Source organism: Bos mutus, chromosome 9 (assembly GCF_027580195.1).
Source record: "Bos mutus isolate GX-2022 chromosome 9, NWIPB_WYAK_1.1, whole genome shotgun sequence".
Taxonomy (NCBI): domain Eukaryota; kingdom Metazoa; phylum Chordata; class Mammalia; order Artiodactyla; family Bovidae; genus Bos; species Bos mutus.
Window position 1 is genome coordinate 23,214,456 of NC_091625.1, and position 12,832 is coordinate 23,227,287.

Consider the following 12,832-nt stretch of genomic DNA (forward strand, 5'->3'; position numbering starts at 1 on the left):
GTCCTTTTAATGACTTTACAAACACCAAACTCTCTGTTTTAATTTCTTCTTAGCTGAAATACTATAGTGGTTGCTGTATTCTGCACTGAACCCTGAATGATAAACATTTCTTCACTATACCAAACCAGACTTTTATTTCAAATCACGAAAATGTCATCATTTAGGAAGGTTCTCCATAGAAATCTTCTCCATAGAAGATTCCCATGAAATCATGAGAAATCTTATTTCATGATTTGGAAACAAAAATTTTAATTTTCTCATTATTGTCACAGAACTTGATCAAAATTTTCAGATTTTTTTTTTTAAAGTTCCTTCTCTTGAACTCTGTTAATGAGAATGCAAACTGGTACAGCCACTGTGGAAAATAGTACAGAAGTTTCTCAAACTAAAATTAGAACTACCATATGACCCAGAAATTCCACTTCAGAATGTATGGATATATATATCTAGACAAAACTATAATTTGAAAAAAATACACGTGTCCCTATGTTCAGAGCAGCATTATTTACAACTGCCATGATATGGATGTAACATAAGTATCATCAAGATGAATGGCTAAAGAAGATGTGGTATATACATATAATGGAACACTATTCAGCCATAAAAAAGTGAAAATTTGCCATCTGCAGCAACAGAGATAGACTTGAAGGACATTATGCTATGTGAAATAAGTCAGGCAAAGAAAGATAAATGTTGTATGATGTCACTTAAATGTGGAACCTAAAAAATGCAACAAAATAGTGAATATGACCAAGCAGCAGCAGACTCATGGACACAGACAACAAACTAGCGGTTACCGGTGGGGAGAGGGAAGGAGGAGTGGCAAATAAGAGGTGGGGTTAAGAGGCACAAACTATTGTGTATAAAACAAGCTACAAGGACATATTGTGCAGCACGGGAATACAGCCAATATTTTATAATAGGCACAGATGGAGTATAACCGTTGGAAATTATGGATCATTATGTTGTACACCTGTAATTTATATAATATTGTACATCAATTTAAAAAAGGTCCCTTTTAAGGGATCAGAACACAGTCTTTTTGCTGGCTACAGAAGAACAATGCTTACTAGTGACTCACTGTGAACTTACAACCCACCCCTTACTCCCCTGGGGGAAAGATTTGATCCTCAGACTTTACACCTTCTAGGGAGTGAGCTGAGATGCAGATGGCCTACAACGAGCTGATCTGTCACAGCCTTGACAGACAGACAGTATTTTACAATACCTCAGCAGTGGTGAGAAAAATCTTATCCGTGATATGCCTCAGTCCACACGCCACAACACCAAGAGCAACTCCAGGGAACACGTAGGAATTGTTGCCTTGGCCAGGATAAAGAGTCTTTCCACTCGGAAGGGTAACGGGATCAAAAGGACTGCCGCTGGCAAAAATGGCGCGACCCTGCAAGACAGACACGCAACCGTGAAAAGAGGCAGGGTGTCTTCAAACAGATGGATCCTAAGAGAATAGTGCAAGTATTTAGTACTTAGAAAGAGGTCTGATTTTTCATTGACTCCCAGTAAGTGTGAATGAGAAGGCTCTCATGATGTTGGTGGTAAGTTCTGAAGTGGGTGCTTATTTTTCTCTATCTTCCTCTCTCCTCCAAGGAGAAGCGTACAAACTACAGGAGACCCCAAGACCACCACCCGTTGTTGGCGGTGGTCCAACACACAGGGCCATCAACCATCTCTAGCCTAGAGGCTTCCACTTACAGGCTTCTGAAGATAAAAGTGATGGGTTGGGGTTTGAGTCTTAGAAAGGCTGACATTGTAGGTTAGAGTTTAGGGGTCAACACACTTCCATGTAATCATTGGGACAAATTTTATACATTGTAAATAATTATCTGGAAAGTCCCATAGGAAAAAAAATTCACTAGCACAAGAGGGATTAGCAAATATGAATAAATTATCAATAATTGTAAACAACTGTCTTTATATTTTTTCCCCCTAGTCTTAATATTGGGTTGGCCAAAAAGTTCATATGGAGAAACTCAAACAAACTTTTTGACCAACCCAATATTTTCTCATGTTTTTGAGGAACCTCGAATTTACAAGTTTTAAGACAGCATGAACTCAGGGCCTGTCAGGGGCTAGACTCCAGACTGCCAGTCAAAGCGAGGGGGCATCTGTGTGATCTGGGAGGCGATATAGATGAAACTGCTCAGTCCTCGAAAACAGGGATAGGAAACCCTCAACAAATAAAGCATCACAGTCTAAGAAATGCCCTTGAAAAGCATAAACATGTTTTGGAAATAGTTATGTATTGAAGCTTTAAGGATGCCTATACCAACCTGGCTGGATGTCAAAATAACTGCCCAAATGCTCCATCCACAGCATCAAAATCCAAACCCAGGAGCAGTCAGCAAAGTAAAAATAAGGCTGTGGTTTTATACTGTATGCTTGTGTTTAGGAATAGCTAGTTAAAAGTTATTTTAATAAGCATCTAGGATCAAGCTTTTTCCTCTTTAACTTTTATGTTTAGATCTTAGATACTTCCAAAGCACTTAAGGAAAATTATCAATAAAACATTACAAAGTTTATTCTGTTTTATTGAAGAACAGGATTTATATGACACTCTAAAAAAGGATATGGTTCTTATCCTTCTGTTTACTTCGCCTTCACTCTTGGTTGTAAAATGTTTAAAGGTTAACTGGCAGGCACCTTAGATACCCTGGGCTTCCCTACAAAGAATTACAATTTGACTATTAAAATATCAGTTATGTTTTTTTTTTCCCTTACCTTGGTCAGTTTATAGCACTGCTCTGCAGTACATTCTGCTTTACTAGTTGGATTACTCAAGGCAAAAATAATAGGCCGTTCATTGAAGGCTGCCATGTCTTTGATAATTTGTTCTGAGAACGCACCACCAATCGCAGCAACTCCTAACAGAGAAACAAGAAACCAGTGAACAGGGCCATCATTGGTTATTTAATCCAATGCCCCCCCCACCCCCAGCCCCACCAAACAATGAGACACGTCAGGTCATTTTGTAATATACCCTAAGCAATACAGAATATTTGTATGAAAATGACAAAAAGAGGTGTCCGTTAATGCCAATAGCCTTTAAGGTTATAGTATCTATGAAAAAAAAAAAAACAAGAGTTTTAATATTCGGCTCATGAGTAGATTTAATGACCAATCACTAGGAATTCTGATAATAGGCATTTTTATTGGAAAATAAATGTATTTAATATATATTATCTCTCTATAAACAATTCTAGAAGTTTATTTCAGTGTCTGAGGCTACCAAGTAATCATGTTTTATTATCCAGTGCTAACACTTAAGTCAATCATCCCATTCAATGACAGAACTGGAGTATGACTCATTGAAGGAATTTGAACAGACAAAGCAGTTAGCATCATGAAAATTTTAAACAGTAAGATTCCTGATAGAACACATTTTATAAAAAAACAATGAAGGTTTACTATGGTTGCTGTCATGGAGTAAACACTTGTTTTTATTAGGGTTCTCATCCTTATTCTCAAAATCGTCATCTGTTGCAAATGGAATGGAAGACCAAGTAAGGGCTGGCATTATACACACACAAAATAAAGGATATAAAGCTTCAAAACTTTGAGATATTTTTCCAACCACAACAAATTCGTCCACACTGAACATCTTTCTGTGCGCGTGCAGTATGGAAACTACCATGTTGTCTGCTATGGGGAAGATATAAAGACGTGAAATTACAGTCCCTGTTTTCAGTCTTTCTTAACCTTGGCCCCATGAGCAATGGGCTGGACAATTCCTTGTTGGGGGCAGGTGTGCTTTCCTGGGCGTTGGAGGAGGTGGAACAGTGTCCCTTGGTCTCCACCCAATGACAATCTCCCTCCAGCTGTGACAACAAAAATGTCTCCAGACGTTGCCAAATGTTTCTTAACTGGGCAAAATCGCCCCCATCCGAGAGCCACTGTCTGTTTGGAATAACTGGCCTGGCAAAGTGCTGGATGTGCCAGGTATTGACAGGTTGACAGAGTTAGCAAAGGGAACCACCCCCCTCAGCTGGCATCATCGGTAACAAGGCGGCACTGAATTTACAAATCTAGGCGTCTAGGGGGCACTGCTGCTTCAGGGAATAGGTAACTTTGTGTAATTCCAAGACCAGAATTTCAAAAAGCTAAAGAATGTCTCAAAAATTATCAGCAAGAGGACTTTGCTGGTGGTACAGTGGACAGGAATCCCGCCTGCCAGTGCAGGGTCATGGGTTCGATCCCGGGTCTGGGAGGAGTCCACACGCGATGCGGCAGCTAAGCCCGTGGCCCACAGCTACTGAAGGACCACGTGGCCCACAGCCCTGGCTCCACAGCAAGCAAAGCTACCTCGGTGAGAAGCCCACGCACTGCAACAGGAGTAGCAACCACTACCAGAGACAGCCCTCGTGCAGCAACAAAGACCCAGTGCAGCCAAAAATAAGATAAATCAATAAGTAATTTAAAAAAATTAACCGTAAGGAAACAAATCAGGCCCACGTGGGGTGGGGACAGGGTTTACAGGAGAGGGAAGAAGCCAAAGCTCACCAATGAGGGCAGTTGGTTTTATATCTTGAACGATGGCTTCAAGGTTCTTCATTTCTTTATGTTCATGGGCAAATTCCTCTTTCTCTTGTGTTAAGGCAGCACGTCCCTACGTAGGGCAAATAAGAAGAAATGATAAATCTGCCAAGTGTATGAGAGTCAAGGAAGTTTCAGAGTATTACACATATTAGCAGAATTTATACTGAATAGGTTTATGTAGTATGTCTTCCAGCTATTCTTAAAGTCTCCTCTCCAATTATCAGAGAATTATTTCATTGACTCTTGTCACAAAGGTTTATATTTCAGACAACGCTCCAAGCAATAAGGGTGTAACAGTGAACAAAATAAAGCCTTTCCCTTATTTAACTATTATTTAATATTTAAAATCCTAACTCTACAGACCCTTACAAGAAATAAGCGTTAACAAATGGCAATGCAAAATATTATTTAAATAAAGATACTGTTTCTTAGATATGATTTGTGTTGACGAAGCAGTGTCTTAAGAGTGCAGGGCGGCCTTTAGTGGTTACACAAATCCTTTACGGACCACTCACTAAGAATGGAACTTGATGCCATGTTTATGTAATACTGTGATGTTCTGAATAAGCACTAGCTTCGTGTGCTTTTATTTTGTAATGTTTTGATCATAGTTGCACCATGTATTATCTAAGAAACATCTAATTATAATATCCCAGCTATAAAAAGGAACTTAGGATGGGGGTAGGGAATGTTATCTAAAAATCTGCTTCCTTCATTTTCCCCCTGCTCTTTCAGTATTTTATCTTTCCACATAATTAGTAGATCTGAAGATGAAATTCTCATCTACACTTCTATGACCAGGGATAATATCTGCTCAAACTAGAATTCTCTTCATTTACCTATTATTCATTTTCCTTACTTCAGTGAGTTAGTCATTCATCATGTCAGACTCTTTGTGACTCTGTGGACTGTAGCCCACCAGGCTCCTCTGTCCTTGAAATTCTCCAGGCAAGAATACTGGAGCGGGTAGCTGTTCCCTTCTCCTGGGGATCTTCCCAACCCAGGGACTGAACCCTGGTCTCCTGCATTGTAGGCAGATTCTTTACTGTCTGAGCCACCAGGGAAGCTTTCATCAAAGAATGAGTGATGAAATAGTTTTTTGTTCACAGGAAGAAATAGTTAAATTAAGTGTGCTACTTATTAAAACTTGACTTTTAAATTGTAAAAACAATAGGAGGTGCTAGTGGTAAAGAACCCATCTGCCAATGCAGGAGACCTAAGAGACATGGGTTCAATACCTGGGTTGGGAATATCCCTCAGAAGAGGGCATGGCAATCCACTCCAGTATTCTTGCCTGGAGAATCCCATGGACATTAGAGCCTGGCAGGCTACAGTCCATAGGGTTGCAAAGAGTCTGACACTACTGAAGTTACCTGGCACACACACACTTACTAAACTTGACTTTTAAATTATAATAATACTCTACCTATAAATTTTGAAGATTTTGACTACATAATAAATCAGTACCTAACTTTATATGGTACTTTATAGCTTATAAGTTATCTTCATATATTTCATTTGATCCCCTCAACAATTTGAGAAGTAGGGCAAATATAATTAGGTTTTTGCATGAAGAAACAGAGGCTGCAGGACAGTATGCAGCTTGCTTGAGGCAGGTGCTAAAACTCAGTCTTTCCAATAATACAACACAGTCCAGTTCTGGAGAAAACACTTTACAAATGGTATATGTCAGACTGTATGCAAATTGTTACTCCTGGTTCAATATTCTTGCTTTAAAAGGCTATTATCAACCTACATAGGAAAAGAATCTGAGAAAGAATAGATATGTGTATATGTATAACTGAATCACTTTGCTATACACCAGAAACTAACACAACATTGTATTGTGTTAGTTTAGCTAGTGGTCTGCAGCCTACCAGGCTCCTCCGTCCACTCCCATGGACGGAGGAGCCTGGTAGGCTGCAGTCCATGGGATCGCTGAGTCGGGCATGACTGAGCGACTTCACTTTCACTTTTCATTTTCACGCATTGGAGAAGGAAATGGCAATCCACTCCAGTGCTCTTGCCTGGAGAATCCCAGGGACGGGGGAACCTGGTTGGCTGCCGTCTGTGGGGTCGCACAGAGTCAGACACAACTGAAGGGACTTAGCAGCAGCAGCAGCAGCAGCTAGTTAGTATAAATCAAACTTCAGTTTGGTGCTTACTTCTTCAAAGGTTTAGAGATTTACTTTTCAGGATACCTACTGTCAGAGCCTCTGTTAGGTTCATTAACAGAGAAAAAAAATCTCAGGATAACTATTCACCTACTCCAAAACAACCATAGTCATCTCGACCTGGTGTTATGTAATCTTGAGGGCTGCTGATAATAAGTGTATCCCTTAGAGAAGACTGAATGAACCTCAGGGTTTTGCCTCTTGGCCTTTCGGTTCCCACCTGACCGGTTTAAGTATTAAGCAAATACATTCCAACAAAGGAATAACCAACGCGGACTACGGTCAAAGAAACTACCATACGTCCTAGAGCTCTCCTTCCATGTTATATTACTGCATTCGAGTATCACCTTTTCTTCTTTAATAACAGTAAAATGTGATAATTAATCTTTTTCTGTGATTTACTTTGGAATAGAAAAAAGAACCCCCACCAAAAGGATTGTGAGGAAAAGGGACATGTATAAGATGTTCAGGATTATTAACAGAATAGGAAGTACTAAAAATAGTTCTTAGAGGAGACTGCATCCCTGATTTGTTTATTCTAAAAAATGCTTGCACTCACAAAACAGGAAGATTCCACACAATCCATGGTAAAACACCATGGCCCGCAGAGAGAAACATAAGAACGAGGAGGCCACAGAGAGTGCTTACTGAAGCTTCTGAGTCAGGAAACAACCCATTCTTGACCATTTAGCTGCTGACAAACAACATGCCGATGAGAACATATCCAAACTGCTTCTGGTATACAGCTTTAAATAAATTTGCATATGATCACATTAAAAATGAACACCAATTCATTTTCATAAAAAAAGCTGAGTGCCAAAGAATTGACACTTTTGAACGTGGTGTTGGAGAAGACTTTTGAGAGCCCCTTGGACTGCAGGGAAATCAAACCAATCAATCTTAAGGGAAATCGATCCTGAACATTCATTGGAAGGACTGATGCTGAAGCTCCAATACTTTGGCCACCTGATGTGAAGAGCCGACTCACTGGAAAAGCTCCTGAAGCTGGGAAAGATTGAAGGCAGGAGGAGAAGGGGACGACACAGGATGAGATGGTTGGATGGCATCACCGACTCAATGGACATGAGTGTGAGCAAGCTCTGGGAAATGGTGAAGGAGAGGCAAGCCTGGCGTGCTACAGACCACGGAGCTGAAGAGAGTCAGACACGACTGAGCAACTGAACAACAATTCATTTTCATTATATTACCAAGCCAAGAAGTAGCCTTCTACATGAGAAAATAAAAGCAGCATGAGAGTAAAAGTCTTAGAAATGATATTATGGGCAGCTGCAATAAGTAAATTCAACCTCGTATAATATGAATGGTACCACTGCTACAAGTAAGCTATAAATAAAAGAAGAGGGTCTTGTCTGCTTATATTGAATGTGGACCTACAAATCCATAATATGAAATGAATTTAAAAGATATTGTGAGAGACATAATCCCCATTTTTTAGTTCAGTAATTCAAAATATTTTCCACAGCATACTGTCTCAGATTATCCCAAACAGCAAATTAAAAATGCTTTAAATGTATTCTACAACATTGTTCTCACAGCTATTAATTATGGTCAAAATAAACTGATATAAATTGTGATAAATTTTTGGCTTAGGGACATGAATAAATACTAGTATCAGAGTCCATTCTAACAGCTAAGAACAAATACATTTATGTTACTTCTGAAAGCTTTAATAATATACAAAAAAATAAAGAAAACCTCCCCAGAAAATGCCATCTACAAGTGCTGGAGACGGAACATGGGACTCGGGCTCAGGGTAGTGGGGTCCTCCTCAGGCCCTTCCGTTCACTCACAACCTTGGGCGAGGCCTTTGGTACTTTGACGGATGCTGGTTTCTCCATCTAGAAAATGGTTCGGTTAGGTGATGATGACAGTGTAATGAAAACGGACCTGATCTGGGCTTTACAAAGCCAACTGAGTACCAGACACACTGGAGGAAAATTAGATTCCTGAGCCCTGCTGCCAGATATTTTAATTCAAGTCCAGGATGAGGCCCTGGCATCTGTATTTTTTTTTCAAACTTCTCAGATGATTTGAGTGATTAGCCAGTTTTGAGCATCACTGCACTAAAGGGTTTATCAGATGTCTACCAGAAGCATTTTTTTAAAGATATTAATATGTGATCTGTTTTCAAAAAAGTAGAAAATGATGAGTTCTAATGAAAGAATGCTACAAAATAACGTAAAAGCACAGATTTCTAGTACTGCTCTTTTGGCTATTTCATGAGATACCATGAAAAGTATTTAATAAGGCTTAAAACCCCCTAAGTTTCCTGGAATGAGAAACAAATCATGAAGAAGACTGATAAAAATCATAGGAAAAGATGTATGCTTATGCGCTTATCGTGAACATCTTACTTTATTAATCATTGTAACAGCACTGGCAGCTCCAGGCCACTAAAGCCAGAAGTTGGCCAGAAGACATCTGTCTAGCAAGAAACATAAATTACCTACAGCCTCACCCCCAAAGACGTAATTCTTAGTGGGGACTTAGGAATGCAGAGGGAACACTGAAAGAAGGCCAGGAATCATGCATACCAGCATCACCAAAGGGCTCAACTTGCCAAGAACAGAAAAATCAAAAGACAAAAATAAAGGTCTCCCAAGTATTTTCTATACAATTTTCAAAGCTGATGTGCTGATCTGGTTTAGATTAAAAAACTACTGGAATGGGACCTTCTCTGGATCTGTAATATTCAGGCAAATGTCTTTACCTTTGGACTCCTGTTTTCTATACCAATGGCTCACTTTTCTCTTCTTTTCAAAATGTAATTTGGAATACACCTTCTTTACACCAAATACTTCAGCTGGAGGTAGATATAGATTTTTTTTTTCTGTTTAGTCTTCCTTTTCAGGAACCCTTGCTGAAATGCTTTTTGTCTGCATTTGCCACTTTTTCTCTCAAGTACCCTGGGTGTTCACTGGAAGGACTGATGCTGAAGCTGAAACTCCAATACTTTGGCCACCTCATGCGAAGAGCTGACTCACTGGAAAAGACCCTGATGCTGGGAGGGATTGGGGGCAGGAGGAGAAGGGGACGACAGAGGATGAGATGGCTGGATGGCATCACCAACTCGATGGATATGAGTTTGGGTAAACTCCGGGAGTCGATGATGGACAGGGAGGCCTGGTGTGCTGCGATTCATGGGGTCGCAAAGAGTCAGACACGACTGAGTGACTGAACTGAACCTCAAATTCTATGGTGTTTCTCTTTTTTTAGGAGTTTCTACTTATACCAAATGTACTATGAATATCTAGGAATTTCCTTCAAATATTATTATCTCTTCGGTCTCTGCCCACCCTCCTTGTTTTGTGCTGATTCTTAGTAGAAAAGATACAACCAGACTGAACAACTATCTATCTTTTTCAAAAGCACCTATGTGCTGGTGGGACCTGGGGGAGGCAGGCAGCAAACACTGTCAAGATTCGGAGTTAGCATTTCATTTCCCAGGAGGTATAAAAAGGCAATTGTACACTGCCACTGGTAAATATGTATTCCTTACTAAGCACAGATACTGCTACTGCTGCTGTTGCTGCTGCTGCTGCTGCTAAGTCACTTCAGTCGTGTCCGCCTCTGTGTGACCCCATAGACGGCAGCTCACCAGGCTCCCTGGTGCCTGGGATTCTCCAGGCACTAGAACTCTTGAATGCATGCCTGCTTAGACAACCTGCCCCATTTTACTGGCCTGATACTACTGTCATTAGTTTTTCAGAGTTGAATCTGGCCCCCTCTTTATCTGAAGACAGAACCTTCCTAGCACACTATCAGTAATATTTCAGTTGCAGTGTAAGTGTGTGCATTTGCTAAAGAGCGCAGAGCTGTGTTTCATCATCTCAGAACAGATTAAAAGAAGATGAATGGTGTGACAAAAGCACTCCATGTTAGAGCATAAAAAAGGGGTGCAGAGTGGCCATAACTGAAGATACTAAGTGGGTAACTCCATCAATATTTAATTGAGTAATTTAAAAATATTTAACTGTGCATTGTTAAAAATCAATAATTGTTAAAAATCCATAATTTTCTGACTGTCTGAAAGACTCATGCATATAATCTTCTCCCTCTGCTCTGTTTAATATATACATATACATCGATCATACTCTAGAAGACATGGAAAAGAGGGAGGGAGAAAAGCAAGCTGGATCTTTTTCACCAAGCTTCAACATTTCTTAGGAGTTAGATTTTTTTAAACCACAATGTATGAAATATATGAGCCATCATTCAAGGTGGTGAAAGTATTACGGGCTAAAATTCTGATAAGATAACAAGGAAAAGGAGAACTTTTCTAAACAGCATGGAGTTTCAAGTTCTAGACCTAAAAATTAAACTCTCAGGGAGGAAATAACTATATTGTCAAAACTACCCTTGTTGCATATAAAGTACTTTTATTCACTATCTCTGCCTTATTGGAACCAAACACTGAACTAAAAGAAATAACTATAAAGAAAAAATTGTTTTAAAAATTGAAAACAGAGTTATGTAAACTAGAGCAAAAGAAAATTAAAATAAAAACAAAATACTATAGTCCTATTCTGGGTTAGATGAAGTTTATCCTTCATGATATCTATTAACACTTCACTTTTTATTTTTGAGATTTCTGCCTTAGCACTAATTTGGCTCATTAGTGAAAGTCAAATGTATTTATTTAAGGGAGAGATTAAGTCTGGATTGGTTTGTTTTGTGATTTCTTGTCCTCCCTAAAAAGGTTTTGTGATTTCTTGTCCTCCCTAAAAAGGTTTTGTGATTTCTTGTCCTCTCTAAAAAATGGTCCAAATTATCACTGTGAAATGCAAATCCTAGTCATGCTGGCAATGCTCCTCTTTTATCCTTTCTTTACTGTATTTATTCTCCGTCTAATTTTATTTTGGAATGATTTAAAGAAAATATTGGTTAATATTAAAATATACTAATATTAGTTGGCTAAATAGATATGTCATCTGTTTCTTGCTATAAGATACTAAAACTATCTGAGTATTATCAGTGACCAAATAATTCATTTCAATCAACCTTACTGATATTGATGAATTATTTAAAACACTGATATTATTGAACATATATGGATGTGAAATAAATGACAGAAAATACCACAGATGTCATGCTGAAAATGAAAGCAGAAAACATGTTAGAATAATCATTGTCTAGTCTGATGATGAGATGATAAACTCCATAAATGCACTAACTTCATAGTGATACTTTTTAGTTCTTGGTTTTATGTCTTTAAAAACTGAAGGAGTTTGACTTATACAAATTTTTATTTAACACATTAAGATAATTTTTATATATTATAAACAATTGCATTGTAAGTTAATGAAATTAATGAAATGATTATAATTGGCTCTCAAGAGGGGTTGTAAAAATGCTAAGGATAAAGGATAACAAGCACAGAAAGATCATATAAAATTGAGAGCTAGATTATACTAATTTAGTAATTATTCTAAGATTTACTAGTTTCGCACAAAAATCAACATAGTAATTTGACTGTTTAAGAATATGAAAGAAAAAACAGTGGTGAATTGAAGCTTCATATGTTTCTCATATTAAATAGTGCAAAACTATTAAACATATAACAATCTTTTTAAACATAACTTTATTTATCTTGGCAAGGAGAATATATGCAGTTCTTTACTTTGGCAAGTAAAAAACATGAAATAAGAGTGACGAATTAGGTCTAGGCAACAACTTCACAGTTATTCCAAATACTAGTCATGCTATAATCCGTTATTCTAAGTATTGTAATCCATGGAATGTGGAGTCTCAGTTCAGTAAGTCTATGTTAAAATTACTTGAGATGCTAAAATTTATGTATTTTTATGAAGATTTCTTATTAAAATGTCATTAGAAATCACAGTCATTGGCTTTCACCTTTTTGATTCTTGAATGTATTGCACCCCGAAGTACAGCACAGTGTGTACAGCTTTCCCCGTGGCTCCCACTATATATATGTGGATTATCCCCAGATCTCCATCTCTGGGAGTCCAAATCCTTTTTCTGAGCATCAGTCTTGTCTCTTCAACTGCCAAGGGGACATCTCTATCTGAGGTCTCCACAGACACCTTTACCTTGCTATGTCCAAAACCGATCTCATTATC

At 38.5% G+C, this 12,832-nt stretch overlaps 1 protein-coding gene across 2 annotated transcripts in view; it reads right to left on the reverse strand.

Annotated features, from left to right (window-relative positions):
- The window catches only part of ME1 (malic enzyme 1), a 220,232-nt gene that overhangs the window by 10,636 nt on the left and 196,764 nt on the right, over positions 1-12,832 (reverse strand). For both annotated transcript variants that reach the window (XR_011465320.1, XM_070376265.1), the window contains exons 10-12: positions 4,519-4,624; positions 2,740-2,882; positions 1,229-1,402 (exon numbers count right to left, since the gene is read on the reverse strand). Coding sequence is in view for 1 of the 2 variants with exons in the window: in XM_070376265.1 (XP_070232366.1) it covers positions 1,229-1,402; positions 2,740-2,882; positions 4,519-4,624 (423 nt within the window). In the remaining variant the exon portion in view is untranslated. The remainder of the gene's footprint in view (positions 1-1,228; positions 1,403-2,739; positions 2,883-4,518; positions 4,625-12,832) is intronic.